This window comes from Rhyacophila brunnea, unplaced genomic scaffold, assembly GCF_057557595.1.
Source record: "Rhyacophila brunnea isolate RB1 unplaced genomic scaffold, BYU_Rbru_1.0 scaffold_11, whole genome shotgun sequence".
NCBI classification, from domain to species: Eukaryota; Metazoa; Arthropoda; class Insecta; order Trichoptera; family Rhyacophilidae; genus Rhyacophila; species Rhyacophila brunnea.
The window spans coordinates 45,049,919-45,070,114 of NW_028232763.1; the positions used below are offsets into that span (position 1 = coordinate 45,049,919).

The 20,196-nt window shown below is 35.1% G+C and overlaps 1 protein-coding gene across 1 annotated transcript; it reads right to left on the bottom strand.

The window, feature by feature from the left end:
- Window positions 1-1,375: 1,375 nt before the first annotated feature.
- SWIP (strumpellin and WASH-interacting protein) lies at window positions 1,376-19,146 on the bottom strand. Its single transcript, XM_085960425.1, has 5 exons — window positions 18,697-19,146; window positions 15,291-15,478; window positions 12,501-12,988; window positions 2,901-5,027; window positions 1,376-1,992 (listed from the first exon to the last, which is right to left on the bottom strand). The coding sequence occupies exons 1-5, from the start codon at window positions 19,005-19,007 to the stop codon at window positions 1,795-1,797; spliced, it is 3,312 nt and encodes a 1,103-aa protein (XP_085816551.1). The 5' UTR covers window positions 19,008-19,146; the 3' UTR covers window positions 1,376-1,794.
- Between the last annotated feature and the right edge of the window lie 1,050 nt (window positions 19,147-20,196).

Consider the following 20,196-nt stretch of genomic DNA (forward strand, 5'->3'; position numbering starts at 1 on the left):
ACACTTACACGTGTGAACAGCTTTTTAGTCGGATGAAGCATATCAAATCCCGAATGAGAACACGAATCACTGATGTGCATTTAGAAAACTGTTTGCGTGTAGGAACAACCTCACTCGATATCGATATTGATGCACTTAGTTCTGCCACACAAAATCAAACTTCTCACTAAAATTTATAATTTTTATATTATTTTGTTTTTTTTTATTATTTAAAATAAGTCTAATCTAATAAATATGTTTGTTTCTCATTTTTGTTTTATTTTATTAATATATGGATATATATATAGTATATATTTCTTTTTTGTTTTGTATAATAAAAAAAGCGGTTGTGCGGCCCGGTAGGAAATCTCATTTTTAGAATCTGGCCCGGCTGCTGAAAAGGTTGGCTACCCATGATTTAGATACAAAAAACATTCTGCATTAAAAGGTCGATTTCGACAAACCAATCTTATAGCGACGTTATGTATCTTATACTCCCCTTCACAATGGCCCAAAGTGAGGCAAATCTCATCGCCATTTTATGTGTGTTGAAACACTGACACTGTGCTGATAGATGGCAACAATTTGCCAATCTTGAGCCACACAGCACCTGCACACATACATTCACCTTACTTGGGCCATTGTGAATGGCAGCAATACACTTTTCGTTTGCGTCATATTATCAATTACATCATTGTGTAGTAGCATCAAACTTTAGTTGGAGTTTCATTTGGGTAAATGCCAGGTATGTAATCCTTTAGTAATAAAAATCATTTCTTGTTTAATATATTTATTTCTTTATTTTTCATGGGTATAATAGTATAAAATTAGATATAATATTTTTGTTTTCTATATACTTACATTAAAGGGAAATAAACTACAATATAAACTTTGGTACATAATATGTATAAGGGAATCGACAATATAGTATAGTGAAAATATTGAATTTGGGACCGATATGGACAAGCCAAAACCAAAAGTCAAAATAATATATAATAAGAATAAATTTATAATATAATTGAAGATTTAATTTAAATGAGCCAATATTATAATATAATGGGTACAATAAATAAACATTTCTCAATTCTAACATAATAAAAAATATCAAAATTAAATATACCTTACCTACTTACAAACATTTAGAAAAAATTGTAGGATTTGTAATATAAATCCTGCGTAATTATGAAGACTGTCTAATTTTGAGAAAAAAATCATTTTACTACGAATTTATAATACAATTTTAGAAGTTATAAGCCGGTCTGTATTTATAGATATAAATTATTTTTAGGCAATAAAATAATGATCATTTGTTTCAAATTTAAAAAAAAATAATATCACCCAGGTATTCACCCAATATAAAAAAATGTAATTATCATTGTTATAATTTTTTTTTATTACTGTGATTCCACTACCCCTCTTATTGTCTAATCTATGTTCAAAAAAATTCAAAAATGGAATACAGTATGACGACCTGAAAATTATGTGGCAAGGTGAAAAAACTGTCATTTAAATTAATAAATGTGCTATACTTGATTACTGTAAATTAGTCAATAAGTTTAACAATTTGTAATAATTATTGATCGGTATAATATATCACATTTTGTACTTATACTAAGATTAAACAAATTAATAATCTGAATGTGGAATGATTACATTTTATTTAATTGTTTATTTTGTTACGGTAAACATTTTTTATTTTTGTTCATATTTTAATTTCAACATACTTAATATTATGTAAAAAATAGGGAGAATGAGAAAAGGGAAGATATAAGTTGGCAATACTGTAATAAGATAAATACATTATTGTTTATCGATTCATTGAAAGAAAATTCTTGCACTGCTGAAACTAAAGTACAGTAACTGGAATTCTTGCTCCAGTACGTTCAATTTTTTTTCCGTAAGAGCTAATGCTTGGTCTTGTCCTTTTGACAATTGCTCTTTGACCGACTGTCTTTCTTGAGCTATATACGCGTCGACAGATTTGAACCAATGGAGGGAGTCAAACTCATTGTACTGAAAAGACAAATAAAACATATTAACAAAATGTTATTACCTTGAAACTATGAGCTAAAAATATTAATAAATGTAGTTTGGACAGCCCACATCATACAAACTTACGCACTCTACTCAAAAAATCATTCCACAAGATCACATGCCGCTAGTTGTAAACAGAAAAAAATCCCTGCAAACATAGCCACACTTGCTTGTTTGTCAGTGCATTTACACATGTTTTCCATCCGTGTATAATTTAAAAAAACCTGAACTTTTTGAAGGTTTATTTGTTTACGGGCATTTTAAAATAATTAATCTAATTTTTGGCAGCCATTTTGATATTTCATAGGTTTACAATTACAACATATCTAGTTAAACTGTGAATTAGTATTCAGCACCATAAAATACATGTCTAAATGAATATCAATCAAAACAGACGATAATTAAAAAAAATATATATTTTGGCCACCATCTTGATATTTCTGGGCTTCCAATTGCAAAATATCTTCGAATTAGTATTCAACAAACATAACCAAACTGAAAATCAATCCAATCAGAAGGTAATAATTGTAGAAAATTGAATTTTTCCACCATTTTGGAATTCAGTGGCTTCCGGATAAATTTTGAAACGGCTCAACATCTTAAAAATAACTCTTGAAATATGCCTATTCATCTTACCAAATTTCGTACTTTTATACAAAAGTGCACAATTATGCTGCCAGACAACTTAGTACATAAATAGCCTTAAGTTATATAAACCCACGATGGCCGAGCGGTTACACATCAGGTTTATAATGTGATGGGTCCCTGGTTCGAATCCCGGGTCTATACACATTCACACATTGTTTTTCAAAGTGTGTTTGGACCCAAAGTACCAACCTAATAAGTGGCTAACATCCATTTCCAGTAAAAACAAAAATTCTCCTCACCTTATCCAGTAGTTTCAATATATACGCAATGCCCATCGCAAAACCATCGTCAGTAAATGCAGCTCCGATTTTATTCTTTTTGTTCATCTTATCCTTGCACAGGAGCATGTGTTCAATGAAATTTAACATAAGCGGAGGTACAATCAGATGAAAAGTTTTCAAATGCATGTTCTCCGGATTTCTCAGCACAGGCGAAAACACATCCACCAAAAGTTTAAAATACTCAGTCCCTTGCGAAAAATTAGACGTCAAATTGTTAATAGTCATATCAAGGTTATGCACGGATTCCTTGATAAATTCATCCGGTTCGTCTTCCTCCCACAGGTCAATATACGAAACTTCGTCCTCGAGAGATGGTAAAAATGCCGTTGCGTTAGCACAGCAATGCAAACCTCCAGAACGTACCATACGGACGTAGCCCATAGCATTACCGATATGACTTATGAGCAATCGGAACTGATGCAAGTAAGTAAGCCCATCCTCGTTGCATCCTAATGTTCGTATACTCTGAATAAATTTCTCAGCACGTTTATAACTGTACAATTGTTCTATCTCTACCTCCAAATGTGCTTTTATTAGGCGAGATTTTATCAGTTCATCAAACATAAACTGATTAAATGTATTAAATTTCTTTCTCAGGAATTGATAAGTAAAATTAACAGTCGTATTCATGATTCCTGTGCCGTGTGTTCGTATAGAATTGGCGATATGTCTTATATTGATTGTATTCAAATGTTTATTGTTGCTGTTTTGTTTGATAAATATTTGATTGTTCAAATTGTACAGATACTTTGAGACGAAAATGTGAATATTTCGCATTATTTCCAGTACATCTAATCCTTGTTCTAGCGTTTGCGTTGGCAAATGGTCTTCAACAGTTTTCAGTCCGAATTTAAAATTGGCCAATTGACGCATTTCACCGTAAGTTTTCCAATCGCTCAGAACGACTGTTGTTAGATTATAAAACGTGTATGATAAATAATGTTCTACATTATCAATCACCGATAGAAACATCTTATCGAATCTGAAAGGGTTCATTGTAATGAGGGATGTATTATCGTTGACCGGAACTGTGAACGGATTCATGGAATCGAGTTGTAAATGCGAATGAATATGCAATCTGAGATTTGTTTCCAATTGCTGAGACAGCGGTTTCAGAACGCTTTCATGAAAACATCCTTCGATCTCTTTATCGAAGCTATGCGAATTCTCTTTGTTTGTTGAATATTTTTCATACATATTAATAGCTTTTGAACAATCGTTCAAAGCTTGGAATAAAAGTCTCAACCGTGACATGTCTTTCTTTGAATCGAATACATTCTGAAAATAAACAGGAACAATCGACTTTTGCCAATACATAAATGAGCAATCGCATAGTGAATCCATTTTCGATTGAACATGAATTACTTTCTCTTCTCTGTCTAGCAAATCTAGTATCTTTGAAAGACCGTCATCGGAAAATACTTGCGTGGGCACTAGTGACAAAGCGATATGCGCAACAATTCTTCTCTGAAAGGTAGCAGGCCCTCTAAGCGACCGCTCGGCGATCACAATAGCAGTCAATTCATCGAGCCGTTGTTTAGCGTAATTTTTATCGGCCATCAAATTTTTCTTGGCAGATAACAACAAGGTGATAATTTGATATGACAAATGTTGCACAATTAGATTGACAGACGCCGTAATCGATGCAAAGTTATTTTGAAATACCAAATTCAATCCTTTCAGAACTTCGACGAGTTTACAAATAGCCATTAGAGAACTTTTGGTGATAGGTATTCCTTGAGACATGTGAATGCTCGTATAACTTGTAATAATAAAATTTATCTGCGAAGCAAATTTAACTCCTTGAAATAGAAGCTGCATCCTATTTGTCATTTGCGACGCGTTCAAGTTGGCCTCTCCGGTGCCGAATGTTTGGGATACTTCCAGAGACCATTTACTGCTCTGCATCTGCGCATTTAGAGCGTCTTTGAATAGATTTTGTTTTTTGCCAGTTATGTACTGGTGCCGCGCTTTTGCCATATTCTGTGACAATTTGCTATTGGTGGAGCATAGAGCTCCGGCATGGCGGAGAAGGAAATGCTCAGGATGCCACACCGCAAGGCCAAATAATGGTACACTGTGTGCCTAAAAAACATACACATATATAAGTGAATATTAATTTGACATAAAAAATAACACTTAACAAGAGGCAATTAAGTACGAATGTCCTCTTTTGAAGCTATGAGTTCAATTCCCAAGTCAGACAAAATTTACATGTTGTTTTTTTGGTGTGTTTAATTACCATAACAAAGGCCCAGCAGCCATTCCTTGTAAAAATGTCTTGTAAATTGTAAACAATCTCCACTCTGTGGAGGTCCGTGTGAACCAATGACCATATGTAATCACAAATAGTAAGAAGTCACAGGTTTGGAGCTCAATTCAATAATAATCGCATTCCAGGCGCTCTGCTAAAGCTACCAATATATCGTCAGTGTTTTGTAAAAATGGCGAATTAACCAAAATGCTATTTTACAGGAGGATTTTTAAGTTTTGACATTTATTTATTAATTACCTGTGGATGATTATAAATGTCTAACAAGTTTATAATAAAGCATAGAAAGAATACTGTCTTTATAATATTCTGTATGATATAATATTTTGAAAGGTACTTTCCTGTGGAGATACAACTGGGGTTATACTTCAAATTCCGTTAATACAGGCAACCATCTTTGTATTTTTTAATCAACATAATATTACGAAGGAATGTATGTATTAAACTTGATCCTAGATAGCGTCAGGCAGTGGCAAGGGGTAGACGTAGACTGTACACTAAATTTTGTCAGTCAAACATATTTGTTTTCATTGAACTAAGAATACAATTAGCAGATTGTGCTGGTTAGTTTTTTAAATTCAATAATTAAACTCTGCCTAACCAAACCATAATATTTTAGGTATGCTATGGGTGAACTGACAAAATTAGTGCACATTTTTTCAGTCATACTTATATTTTTTCGAATTAAGAATACATATTACAAACGGTTTAGTTAGTTTTTTTTAAATTCATTAAGCTTTGCCTATACCAAACCATAATTCGTGGGTCGAGATGTGTAGTCAGGTAAGTCACAAAACAGCAAAAATGAGATATGAATGCCACTATACTAAAAAAAAAATCTTTCGTTGTGTGTAGCCAGGTAAGCCGTATGTCTCACCATTTGCGAGATGCAGTTTCAGTCAAAACATATTTTTTATTTTACGGGGTGTGTACACAGTTAAGTCACATGAGTAGTCAGATAAGTCAACATTTTGTGTGACTTACCTTACTACTCATAGTTGGCTTACCTTCAAATGTCATACCTACTCAGTGTTGATTTTGGTGAATCTAACGTATTTTTAAACATATTTTGAGCAATTTTGAAAAAAAAATAACAACAGAACCTAAGTAAAATAGTCATATTATAATAAATTATGACTTATATAAATAAGTATGTGTATTATTTGTAAATAATACAAAATATACCAAATTTATCGAATTTGATTTATTTAAATCTAAAAACACGTACTTACACAATATCCAAACAAATAATCTTGCTTCTAGGTTCAACCACATACTCCAATAACTTGTATGTTGACGATTCATTGATAGCATAAAAAATCCTGATTTTAATATTCAAGAATTATTACAGTCTAATTTACCGACATTGAAGAACCACGCCCTTCATGCTCAAATAGTGCTTCCACGATTACACATCACAACGATGTTTTAACCTGTTACCCTCGTTCTCGATTGAGAAATAATAATCACCAAAAATATAACTTAAGGGATGATACAAAGCCTTCAGAAATGATAAAAATGTTGCACGAAATACTGGCAAAAGTTACACAACAAGTACCTATAATGGAAGTTATGAATACGAAAAAAGTCGTATCAGACAAAGCGAACAGGAAAACAACATTTTTGCCAAGTAACAGTTCACAATATTACTTGACTGTTGAACTGTTACGGAAACCAATTTGTAAAGGTTGTACACTAAAAACATTACGTGAAAGTCACATTTTTTTTGAATATGTTATGAGAAAAAAACGTGCGACTACTTCCGGTATACTTATTCAAGAAGATGCAAGAGGAAAAATATCTCTAAAAACAAAGATAGCGAAGAAGATAGGCAAATAGGAAAGACACATATTTTCTCAATTCCATCATTATGAGAGTCATTACTCTAGAAGGGACTGTCAGAAAATACTTACCGCCACATTTGACAATAACTGTGATGTATTCTCAATATTTGAAGAGTATTAGCTCTAATCCCATCAATATTCGTTTATACGCAGAAATATTCCATAGCATGAACTTAACATTCAAACGGCCAAATAAAGATACTTGCCAAAAATGCGATAAACTTAACTCAATTAAGAATTCCACCAACGATGAAGAAAGAAATAAAACTCGTGAGGAATTGAAAGAGCATCATCACGAAGCTGACTTTGCATATTCAGCTGAAAGTTGTGATAAAGAGTACTTGCAAGATTCCTCTTGCCAAATTGTAACATTTGACATGCAGCAAAGTTTCCTGGCCTTTTACAAACGACATTTGACAGTGCATGATTGTGATAATAACCAGGGGTATTGCTATGAATGCCATGAGACTCTTGCTAATAGAGAAGCTAACGATTCAATTCAATTCAATTCATTTATTTTTTTAACATATTGTGGACATTACAAATTATAAGTTTAAGACGTTCACAACATGACATTTAGAAACAAAGATATATAAATATAACAGTATTACATAAAAAAAGAGATATATCAGTAGATGAATTAGATAGGTACAAGGAAGTACACCGGATGAGTTAAGCAGACCCTATTTTAAGAATTTATAAAACAACATCCACCTAAACTCATTCTCACGTAGGTGGAATATATCAACACCAAGAAGCAATTTCGTTGAACATAGTTATCACTCTCCCAATTGGCATTACCAGTGGCAGGTTGGTTCTGCACCTTGGGAGAATAAACAACTGATGGTCTCTATTTCTAAGATAGTTATCAGGGACACACAGGTCAACACTGCCCAGAATGGCAGAGTTCTCATTTATACCTTGTATAAGTCGAAAAAAATACGTAGCTAAATAAAGTGTTATGTTCAAAATGAACATAACTAACATTCATACTCTGGCAACCCCGACGAATATTTATGGTCACGTCATGGAGCGTACGCCATTGCACAGATGTCACTGATAGAATTTCCGGCCGCAACGGACGTCGCGAGGTGTGAAAGAAGCAACAAGGCTTTTTGATTCTGTCTGTCATCCAGTATAGTCGTGCTCTGCTTTGGTTTTACCCAACATTTATAATGGACGTCACTTAAAGCAGCACGATTGCAGCCGCAGTGCTTGAGGCCTCTGTGTCGTTCCAAGTTTGGTATTTTAAAACTATTATTATTTGATTCACTTATCTTCCAATGTTTCTTTTAAAACTTAGCTGCTTGCCTTTATTATAGTATTTCCTTAATAACCTCTTAATGTAATATTCTTGTTTTTGCTATAATATAGTTTCGGTCAAGTACATAAATTGCTCTTTCATTTATTATTCCCCCTTTCTTCCTCACTGCTATATAATTATAATCTTTCACGGTATCAAGACCGTGTGGCGTCCAGGACTTTAATAAGTACATCTTTTAACCATAGATTGCACGTGCCTTCAGCCGTGTAATGCCTTCTTGTTTTCTAATTTAATTTTTACAGTTGTCAGTTGCGAGGTTACGGAAGTAATTATTGTTCAGCTTGAAAAGGATGCAGGTAACCCAAGGCCCTTCCTTGTTTGCTTATGTCTCATGCTCTACTCTTCGCTTTATACTTTACTCTATTCTAAATCCCATTTTAGAAACATTTCTCTTTTATTTTGTAGTTGTGACGATAAGGATCACAACTACAAAATACTAATATATCAAAAGATTTCATCTAAATTGCAGACTGCAGTATGTAAACATGCCTAAGAGAAAGTCAGTTGGATAAAGCCACGGATAGTATCCATACAACCTCAAGTAAAGGAGTCTCAAGAATTTCTTCTGTACCCTCTCCACCATAAGGCCATACTTCAACTGGTGCGGTGCCCAAACAATAGACCCACTCTCAAGTCTGCTTCGAACTAAAGAATTAAATAAAAGTTTTAATACCGTAACATCTGAAAAGACCCAGGAAGTACGCATGACGAAGCCCAACATTTTGAGCGCTTTGTTACAAATGGTAACTATATGGCTAATAAATGTCAGTTTACTCTCAAACGTAATGCCAAGATCCCTTACAGATGATATTCGAGATAGAACTCTGCCATGCATCGAGTATTGGAAAAACAACACTTTTGAGGCTCTGGTAAACGATAAAAGATTGCATTTATCAATATTGAATTCTAGTTTGTTACGCCTGCCCCAATTTAATACATTATCTATATCAAGTTGGAGCTGACGACAATCGTCCAAGGTGACAACTTCCAAAAAGAGTTTCAAGTCATCAGCGAACAACAAAAACATAGCATTTTTTATTACCAATGCTATGTCATTTATAAAAATCGTGAACAGCAACGGCCCTAAGTTTGAGCCCTGGGGGACACCAGAAAATGTGTAAAAGGTCTGTGACTGATAAAGGCCGTACGATACGTATTGTTGACGGTTCCTAAAATAACTCCCGAATAGCTTCAAAAATCGATCCGACAATCCAATAAGTTGGAGTTTTTCCATCAGGATGTCATGATCGACCTTGTCAAATGCTTTCGAGAAGTCATTGTAAGAACAGTCGACCTGGTGGCCTCTATCCAGTGCCGATGACACATAATCGGTAAATACCATCAGGTTAGTTTCCATTGATCGGCCTGCTCTAAATCCATGCTGTTCATTTATTATAAATGACTCAATTTTTGGAGAAATCATGTTGTGCATGATCATCTCAAGAACTTTTGCTGGTGCAGAGAGAACAGCTACCGGCCTGTAATTCTCCACTGATGACTCTGTACCACTCTTATGGATTGGAGTAACCTTCGACATCTTCCACGTTTCCGGGAAGATACCTGTCTCCATTGCGAGATTAAATATATATGAAAGCGGGCCTTTGACGAAGTCAATACAACCCTTTAAAAAAAATGTAGGAACATAATCAGGTCCCAAAGAGCGAGTATTCTTTAGTTTTTTAATAAACTGAAGTACATCGCTCTCATTAATTGAAAAAATATCGACGGATTGGGCACCACATGACGGTTTTCCTGACGCTGAGGCAACATCCAGATTTGGAATACTACTTGCGTAGACAGACTTGAAATGACCAGCAAATGCTTCTGCCACTCCATGTCCGGTTACCTCTTCGCCCTTACAACTCATCCTATCAGTAAACCCACCATCTCTTCTTAACGATTTTACGTAATTCCAAAACAATTTAGGATTTTCGCGAATGGAATCTCCTACCGTTTCCATATATGTTCGATAGGCCCGTCGAACAGCTTGTCTCACTTTCGAACGATAGATGCTAAACATGATATAGTCAGTCTGATCATGCCCAGCCTTCCATGCTGTATGATAGTTATGCTTGACCTTAATGTCCCCAATAATCTCCCAAGAAAACCACCTCGGGTATCGCCTTCCACCACGACATGGCGACTTCCTCGAAAAGCATTGATCAAAAATATTATACACAATATTGTAAAAACATTGTACCGCCTCATTCACATCACAAATCTCGAGCAACTCACTCCAGTCCACTTCACTCATTAATGAGTAAAGTAGCTTGAAGTTTCCGCCTTCAAACCTCCACCCGCCGAATTGGTTGGTTTTGTAAGAGGGAATTGGAGTCTGAAGCGGATGAGTCGACCGAAACCTGAGCAGAAAAACTAAAGTTGGATATCGCTTCATGCCTGTTCAAATACTTTACCAAGGGGATACATGATAATATTAAGCATGTGATGTATTCTGATAGATGTGCGGGTCAAAACAAAAATAGCCACATAACTGTAATGTGCATGATAGCAGTAAAACATTCTGAGACTTTAAACAAAATTGATCACAATTTTTAGTCCCTGGCCACACACATATGAAGTGCGATAGTGATTATCGCATAATTGAGAAGAAAAAAAAGACATTTAGTGGAACGATCGAACATCCTCATGATTGGGCCAAATCAATGTGTGAGGTTGCAAAGAAAAATCCTTTTAAAGTCACTGAAATGGACTCGTGCAGATTTTTTTAACTACTCAGATCGATTAAAAGGACCATTCCCACTCAGAAAAATAGATACAGATGGGAATAAGTTTGTTTGGAGAGATGTTAAGTGGCTTCAATTCAACAAACACGAACTGGGAATAGTGAAATTTAAAAGAACTCTCGACGAGACGACTGCATTTTAACAAATTTCATATATAAGACGAGACAAGACGAAAGATTTAATAGACTTACTTCCGTACATTTCACCGTATTATAGAGAATTTTATGAGTCACTTGAGACATCTGAGATAGTCAGTGATATTTAAACTGATATCATTGAAGAAATCCATACTGAAGTTTAATGATAACGATGAACCTTTATAATATTCAGGTTTGTGTGCCTTTTCACTAATTAAATAACATTAAAGTAAAAAAAGTTATAAAAATGCTACTTTTAAATTTATATAATATTTTTTTCAATAAACCAATAAGATTTATGTATAAAATGTGTGTTTTATTGCTAATATTAGTCGGATTAACATGAAAAAATAACAATATTACTTTGTGCGTAGTAAGATAAGTCAATCATTTTTTGTGCAATTCCAGTTAAGTCAATTCCTTTTTTTTTTTAAACCAATTAAGTTTTAATGAAACAAAATAGTTAGAATACTTTTAGGACATATAATTGAAAGCCAATTACATGTACTTTGATTTGTTATCCATAAAAAAACATAACTATAATTAGGGGAATGTGGGGAATTTTTTGAACTTTGATTTTGCTATATCTCAAAATGACAATTTGTGACTTATCTGACTTCACATCCCGACCCACGAATTGGTAAAAAATATTCCTATATCTATAAAATATCTAAAATGATGTACGGTTTAATGGCATAATTTTAGATATTTTATAGATAAACAAATAGTTTTTGACTATTATCCACTACGGCTTGGATTACGCGGGGTTTGATTTAATTTTAAAAACTAACAAACACTATCTACACATTGTAGTCTTAGTTCAATGAAAACAAATATAGTTGACAGACAAAGTTTAGTATGTATTATTTATGTCAGATCTTAATAGCCTAATTCCACCCCTCACCACTAGACTATCTACCCACATTTGAATTTAAAAATATATTCTACATTTTTTTATTGAGTTGCTATGGATTGAATGAATACAAATTGTAGATTGTACAAAAATTTTGCATAACGGTTTTCAACATTCTGTCAAAACATGAGGACATGGAAAGTTAAAAAAGAATTAGGACTTGGGAGCTCTGAACTGGAATCTTAAGAACCAGGAACAGAACAGAAGACCGAGACTCGAGAACGGCCTACCTCCACCCTTTGCCACTGGCGTCAGGATGTCTCCACTTTGCTAATAATTTAATTATAAAAATGAATAACAGAAAAGTATGAAGCAAATAGATACCTTTAAATTAATATCCACTAAATTCTTGAAGACCTTCTTGTCAGCATTTCCAAATACATGAAAGTAAAAGACAAATACAGCATTTGCTTTCACCCAATGAATGGCTGACTTTGATTCGTAAAAATCGATCGGTGATTTCTCCAGCTCATTCAGACTGCTCTTGATGTAAAGTAAAAACTCCTGAGCGACCTGCATACAACTCTTGTCAACTAAAGTTTTCTTCATGTTGACCAGAGAATCAAGACAGTTTTGAAAGATCTTATCGCTAACTAATTTATCTTCAATCGTGTTCAACACGACATGTAAACAATTCAGATTCTCATTAGTCTGGTTATATTTCGCCGGATCTTGATGCAAGCTTCTTATAGCTTTTCGATAAGCAACCCAATGGTTTTGCAAGGGTGAACAATTCACTAGATGATCCAGGGTTATCAAAATCACCAGGATATCACCCAACCGTGAGACTACATAACCCAGTCTTAGGCCCTCTGAAAAAATAAAAAAAATTGCATATGTAGTAAAATATTGAAAAATGGTCTTTCTAACTACATAATACCACATTAAAAATAAGATTAGATAGTTCGACTAACTTTTTAGTCTTGCGCATGGGAAGAAATGATATCTGGACACCTTATTCTCATTACACAATCCTGGAATACGCAAGCTATTCCAATACCAATCCCATTTTTGTGTAGGGAATCATGCTTCAATATTGGGACCATACATAAATAAAATTTGATATAAATAAAAAGGATTTCAAGTCATACACATTTATATATTTTTTTTATAATCGATGTTTTTTAAAATAGATATAAAAAATATTAAAATTATGAATTAATCAAAAATCTCTTAGGCGATGCTTAAAAAACTTAATAAACTAAATTTTAATAATAAATATGACCATAAAATATATCTAATAATAAGATGCGGTCCGATTCAACAAATTCACATTTTATTACATTTTTTACAATTGTAAGTTTATCTTTGACTTAAAATGAAAAATATTTTTCTTTTTAATGTTTTCAGATACATATTTATTAATTAAGGCGAAGTCTTCACTGAGCCTTTTTTTAAAGAGGCACCTAGCGGAAAAATACGAAGCTTGCAATTTGAGATATTTTTTTTTGATAATTTACAATTTCAACTGTATTAATGAATAAATATGTATCTGAAAACATTAAAAAGAAAAATATTTTTTATTTTAAGTCAAAGATAAACTTACAATTGTAAAAAATTTAATAAAATGTGAATTTGTTGAATCGGACCGCACCCTATTATTACATATATTTTATGGTCATATTTATTATTAAAATTTAGTTTATTAAGTTTTCTAAGCATCACCTAAGAGATTTTTGACTAATTCATAGTTTTAATATTTTTTATATCTATTTTAAAAAACATCGATTTTTATAAAAAATATAAATGTGTATAACTTGAAATCCTTTTTAATATTTATAAAATTAAAATTTTTATAATATGGTTTAATGAAGGTCAGGGCATAAAACGCAAGAATTACAACACCCGCTCAATGTCACCAAATATTGTCGTGTGCATGTCGTTTACGTGACAAACTTTAATACATATTATGAATACAGACATAAATATTGAAAATCATAATATATTTTTTGACATGTGTAAAAGTTTATCCTATATCACACACACTCGAGAATTGTACATTCTATTCATATAGATTACAGTCACACTCGAGAGGTAACCTTCTTCCCTTATTTTGTGTTCCCTTTTTTATATGAAGTAAAGTGTTTGTGCATACTAAAGACAGTTTAGATTTATGTCATATTTTTTAAATGCCTAAAAGGTATTTGGTACATTGAAATAATTAACACAAAATCGCTCAGTTATGTATCAAATCTTTTGATGAGAAGTTGCACATGTCAATTTAACAGTTTTTTATCACAGTATTCCTGACATTGTCTTCAAATTTATTAACATAAATAATATGTTCAGTTAGTTTAGTGTACCTATGTGTTTTAAAATGACGGCGGTAAATGTAGACTTTGTTAAAAATAACAACGGTTGATGAAAAATTTTCTGAGCCTCACCATATTATTAAAAATTGTATAGAGGTAGGTTTGTGATTTATTATTGGACCAAATGAAAGATAGGTTTAATATTGTGTTATATCAGCTAGCCTCAAAACATTTTTTATTATGAACATTATTAGAATACAAACTTAATATTCCTCAGAGTAATTGTAAAATTACTCTAGAATTATATAGGTAGGTCCATATGTAATTTTTCTGAAAAATTTAATCGTAAACACGAACTGTCCGTAAACTGAACATTTTAAAATTGCGTATGGTGGTATAACTGTTAATAATAATAATAATAAGTAATAAAGATAAAGGTGTTTCGCACTATGAATCAGTAGACTTAATTCTCTATCTAAAAAAACCTCATACAGACAGTTCCAGGCTTTAATGATAAAGTTTTAGTGGTTTTCCACCAAGCAGAAACAACGCTAGATAGATCTTTTCTTTAATAAGGTAAGAAAGTATTTAGTAAGCCCCGCTAAAACCAATTTTTGAAACCATTCATTGCAGGGATAGTTTGGAAAAGTATTGTGGGGACATGTGGGGGTGCTGCACACGCATCACTAAAGCGGAGAAAAATCTATATGGCGGAATTGTGTAAAATGTGAAGTAGCAACACCTCGTCCTCTGCCAAACCATCCATTCCTGCGCGACACTACTGCCAAACGGTCTGTAACTAGTCGCGTCATTGAGCGGTTGCGCACGGCCTAATAGTAATAAATGGTTGATAAAAACTTACTTATATTAATGAGATCAGACGTGAACAGAGCACAAATTTGGTTGCAGAGATTTAAAACAACTTCATGGCACCGTTTCACAAATGCTGTCAATAAATGCAGATTCTCGATGTGGTTACTGATAGATTCCTCGGGTGAGATATCTTTTTCTCTGCTGAACTCTCCGTAGAACGCAAGAAAATAGTAGTGCCTGCGAAATACAAAAAACGAGGTAAATAAATTAAGAATTAATAAATTTACTTATGGACAAACTGAAACCAAAGAAAACAACTGGTCTAATGGACGACGTTACCCATTAATGTAGTGATTCTCAACTTTTTTCATTACGGTACACTGAAGAATACTTGACAAGTGATTTGCGTACCAATACACCCAGTACACCTCATTATGTCCCTCACATCAACATTAGAGATGTAAATTCACATTAAATAAATATTTCTTACGTCATTAAAGTAGGTACCTATCTACCATTTTTTTGAATTAACTGATAAAATTAATATTTTTATTCTTGACCCGAGGTTGGGATTTCTTGAAATTATTTATGGATTCTCAAGAATTTGAAATTGGTTAATTGATTTTTCGAGATATCTTTATTTCTCGAGATTTCTCAAATTGTCAAAAATCTCTTTTACAGTTTCTCAAGAAATCAGAATTTCAAAATGTCTGATCAGATGTATTGGATTTTGGTGACAGATATAATCTTGACATGGATGGAAGCATAAGCCCAGCTGCACATTGAAAATCGTTTCGACTGGGATAATAGTCATAAATCAAAACTGAGCGCACCATACAACTTTCTTATGTGCGTATAGCAAGGCCGTGCGAGGACAGTGACGTCACTCGGCAAGCCAAAATGATTGACGAAGTGCGACATTTCGGGATTATATCGGATAAAAACAGTTGCATGTGCCTCCAGATGTTTTTTTCAAACTAAAATGTTATTTCAGCACTGCGAAGGTTCATAAGATAACGTGTGTTTTGTGAATAATGAACACCTCGCATCAACGTATTCAACACTTTGCAGACGAGATGAGTTTAGATGTGAGAGCCAGCTTAGAATACGAAATTTCACACCTGTATGCCAGTCTCATGGATCAAGTCGTCGTAGGTGACCCTTGATTGTAGATAGTGAGGTAATAAGAGCAATCTACGTGCAGCATGAGGACATGATAGGAGCTGTGGGGTTGCCTTATGCTCTTGAGGCTGACAGAATATCGTGAACATATATACTGTGGCATGTTGGCGAATAATAGTTCCTACGCGGGCATCCCAAATATTACTGAGAACAATAGACTGACACGACATCAGCGGTATCTGGCATGGCCCCCACAAAGGGGGGGCTGACAGGGCTCTAGCCTTGGGGCCCGGGCTCATGGGAGGCCCGGCGTGGCGAGTCAACCAAATGAGTGAGATAAACACACATCACAAATTTGCTCTAATAGTAAAAAAGTCGCCTGCGGCGCTATTTTCCTTTAATAATAAAATATTTGGAAAGTGTCACACTGCCTTTAACCTTGGCGATAGGTAGGGGGGCCCGACAAAGATCCAAGCCTTGGGGCCCGCTTCAGGATGTGGGGCCATAGTATTTGGTATCTATTCCCTTTTGGTTTTTAGTACAAGCCTTATTCTACTTTATCTCCAACATGTTGCATACTCCATTGTCCATAAATTTACATATTTAATTTAAATCGAAATTGTGTAAGACTATGGGAGAATGAACACTATGCAACTTAAGCCTTTAGTCAACACCCATATCTTATATTATCCAAACTATAAAATAATTTTAGGTAATTATGCCGCAGATGCCCGTATGAGCTTTGATATTATTTTTTTACGAAAACAATTTGTTCCATATAGACAATTATAATATATTAAATACCTTGATGCTTTTTTGATCCAATAATTTGAAATTTGAACATTTCTATACATCATTATCACACACTAAGATTATATTAGGTTGGGGTAGGTTAGGTTATGTTAGATTAGGTTAGGGTGGGTTTGGTCTAAAAAGAAAGTTATAAAAACTCATGCGGGCATCTGCGGCACATTTACCGGTAAATGTGCCGCAGAGGTGGCCATGAGATTTTACAACTTTCTTTTTAGACCAAACGAAACCTAACCTAATCTAACCTACCCCAATCTAATATTACCGCATATAATCTTAGTTTGTGATAATCAGTGGCGGCCGGTGGTCTTCAGAATAGCATTTTCTGGTAGTGCGCAATGGTTTACCTTATATAAAGAGAAGATCTTCTTCTTTCGCCATGTCACGACCCAGCATTGGGGCATAGGGCAAGCACAAGTTCGCGCCACTTCCCTCGGTCCATCGCCAACTCTTGCGCCTCCCGCCATGTCAGACCTGCAGCACGTAGGTCGCTTTTGTTGCACCGCTGCAGGGTGAGGGAGGGCCGGCCATGGCGACGGAACCTTTGAGGCTGTGCCATAAGGGTACGAAGTGTCACACTCTTTGGCGGCATCCAGAATACGTGTCCTAGCCATGTAAGATCGTAAAGCTTCTTTTCATGATTACCTCAATCACCGAAGGCTGCCGTGTTCTCTTACCGACTTCTCAGAAGGTAAATTAAATATGTCTTTGTTTATTTATACTATTTCTCAAAAAGTTTTTGAACAGAATGATTTAATAATAAAGAAATATAAATGTCACAGTTTATGGCTTTACACTCTGAGCGAATAATGCGTCAGCCAAAGAAATAACCGCTGATGTGTTTTTTTATTATTTTGAATGTATGAGTGGTTTAGAAATAAACGCGGGAGTTTGTATTTTCGTAACATGTTGGCGATTCATCAAATATGTTAACAGTAAAATTGTTAAAAATCAACTCGCCAACATTGTTATAAAACAGAAACTGGCGTTTTTGTTTCTAGAGTCCTTTGTTTCGTGCGCTGATCTAAAAGTGTGTAAAAAATTCTACACAAAACGCCATTACAGGAACATTCGGCCACCGTTTAAGTAGTATACAATGACCTCATTGTAATCCTGTGCAAACTGAAAATCTGTTTGGATCGCAATCGCTTTGCGCTCATGAACGGAGTATTGTTCATAATACTGCTACATGTTCTACTTCGCGAAGTGAGTGATACACGTATGAATAACAATGAAAAGTTGAGCGATGACTTCAAAAATGCAGGCAGTGTGTAGCACTTGTATGGTATTAGAGGAGCCGCCGCTGGTGATAATGGTGTATCAAAATGTACGAAAATTTCAAATTTTCAATTAACGATTTTTGGATCGAAAAGTCGATGCGCCGACTAAAAAAGCTATTTATTATAATTGTCTACATAGAATAAACTGTTTTCGTAAAAATAATATACCTATAAAAGTTCATGGCTACCTCTGCGGCACAATTACCCATTTACCATATTATATTATACTCAATGTAACAGTACCTCTCAATGGCTTCTTTTTCTAACATCGCTATTTCTTCGCATAGTGAGGAGAAAACTGCTAGAATTTTGTTGAGAATCTTATTATCCGACTCGATAATGTCCAGTATATCTATGTGTTCAAAGGGAGCGCAATCAATTCCGATTGGATAAAATGTCCTGGAGTTCGAGTGCTGTATTGTCACGATATCGTTTGATCTTTTCTGTAGTTCTTTGAAATTCGTATCTTGCTGCTTCAGGAAATGTCCATAGCTGCGAAGAATTACGGCGCCGGCCTCCTTGTGAATTTGTTTGGCGTCTATTTTTCTATCCATTATATTTCTTTATCAAATATTCCAATTTGAACAGTATTCACCGTGACATTACAAAGTTATTATTTTAATAATCCAAATATTTATCTGTCAAACAAACGTCATACCTACCAAAGTAGGCGAAATGACACATACCATAAACAACTGTAACAGTGTTGAGTATAACTTAAGGTGATCCATCAGTGAAACGGCAAATAATTTTCAACTATAGGCGCGACGAAATTTTGGACTCGCTCGCATTCTGAGAGATGACGTCGAGCTGGAAACACGTCACTTTGTTTCGTGATGGCGGCGGGCGTATTAATTCTTAAATCGTGTAAAGATGTGATGTGATTTAAATGTGTCTGAAAGAAGTGATTTTAAGTGCTCATTCCGTCCCGAGACGGAGCCGCACGGGACTGATGCTGCAACCATGCACCGTAGTGCTTAAAGAAGAAAGTTAAGAAAGAAAATTTTTGTTTTTTGAACTGGCTCTGCTGTCCGCTGACTTGACGTGACACCGCTTTGTGTACCCGCATACTGAGTGTCACGAATTGAAATAGATGAGTCTACAGAAGAGTCGGGACTATCCCGTTCCCCATATTACGACGCTGCAAATTTCTCGAATGCCGCAAAATTGACCATGACCAATTGGGCCCGTGTGAGGACGGACCCTGGCAAACAGCTCCGCTCGTTCGAGTTCCATAAGCGGGCAATCCCAGAGGATGTGTTCAACATCTTGGTGGTCATGCCCGCAGGTACAACCCGGCCCATCTACTATCAAGCCAAACTCGTGGAGTCTGGGGGCGAAGTTGCCATGGCCGGTGAGGAACTGGCTAATCCAGTGCGAAGGTTGGAGTCTTTTAGTTTGGTGCCTGCAGAATACGTCTGGAAAAAAACGGTAAGTGTGCTGCCCCTTGGGGGAGGCGGTCCACCGCATTGTACACAATGTCACTTACAGTCTTCCTGTAAGGAACGTCCTTGGATCTTTGCGGTGGTGTCAGATGGACACAGGCGAGTGTTGTGCTGATCCCCCCAAGAGGAGGGTGATCGATCCTCTGACTTGGACGTGCAGATCGAGGGGTAGCACCCCCGCGAGTACAGCAAGCGCGTCAGTAGAAGTTGTGCGGTAGGCTTTGGTAAGCGAGATCAGCGCAAGTCGCTGCCCGCTTAGTAGTGCGCGTCTCACGAGAGTTAAGGAGTTTACTCGGGA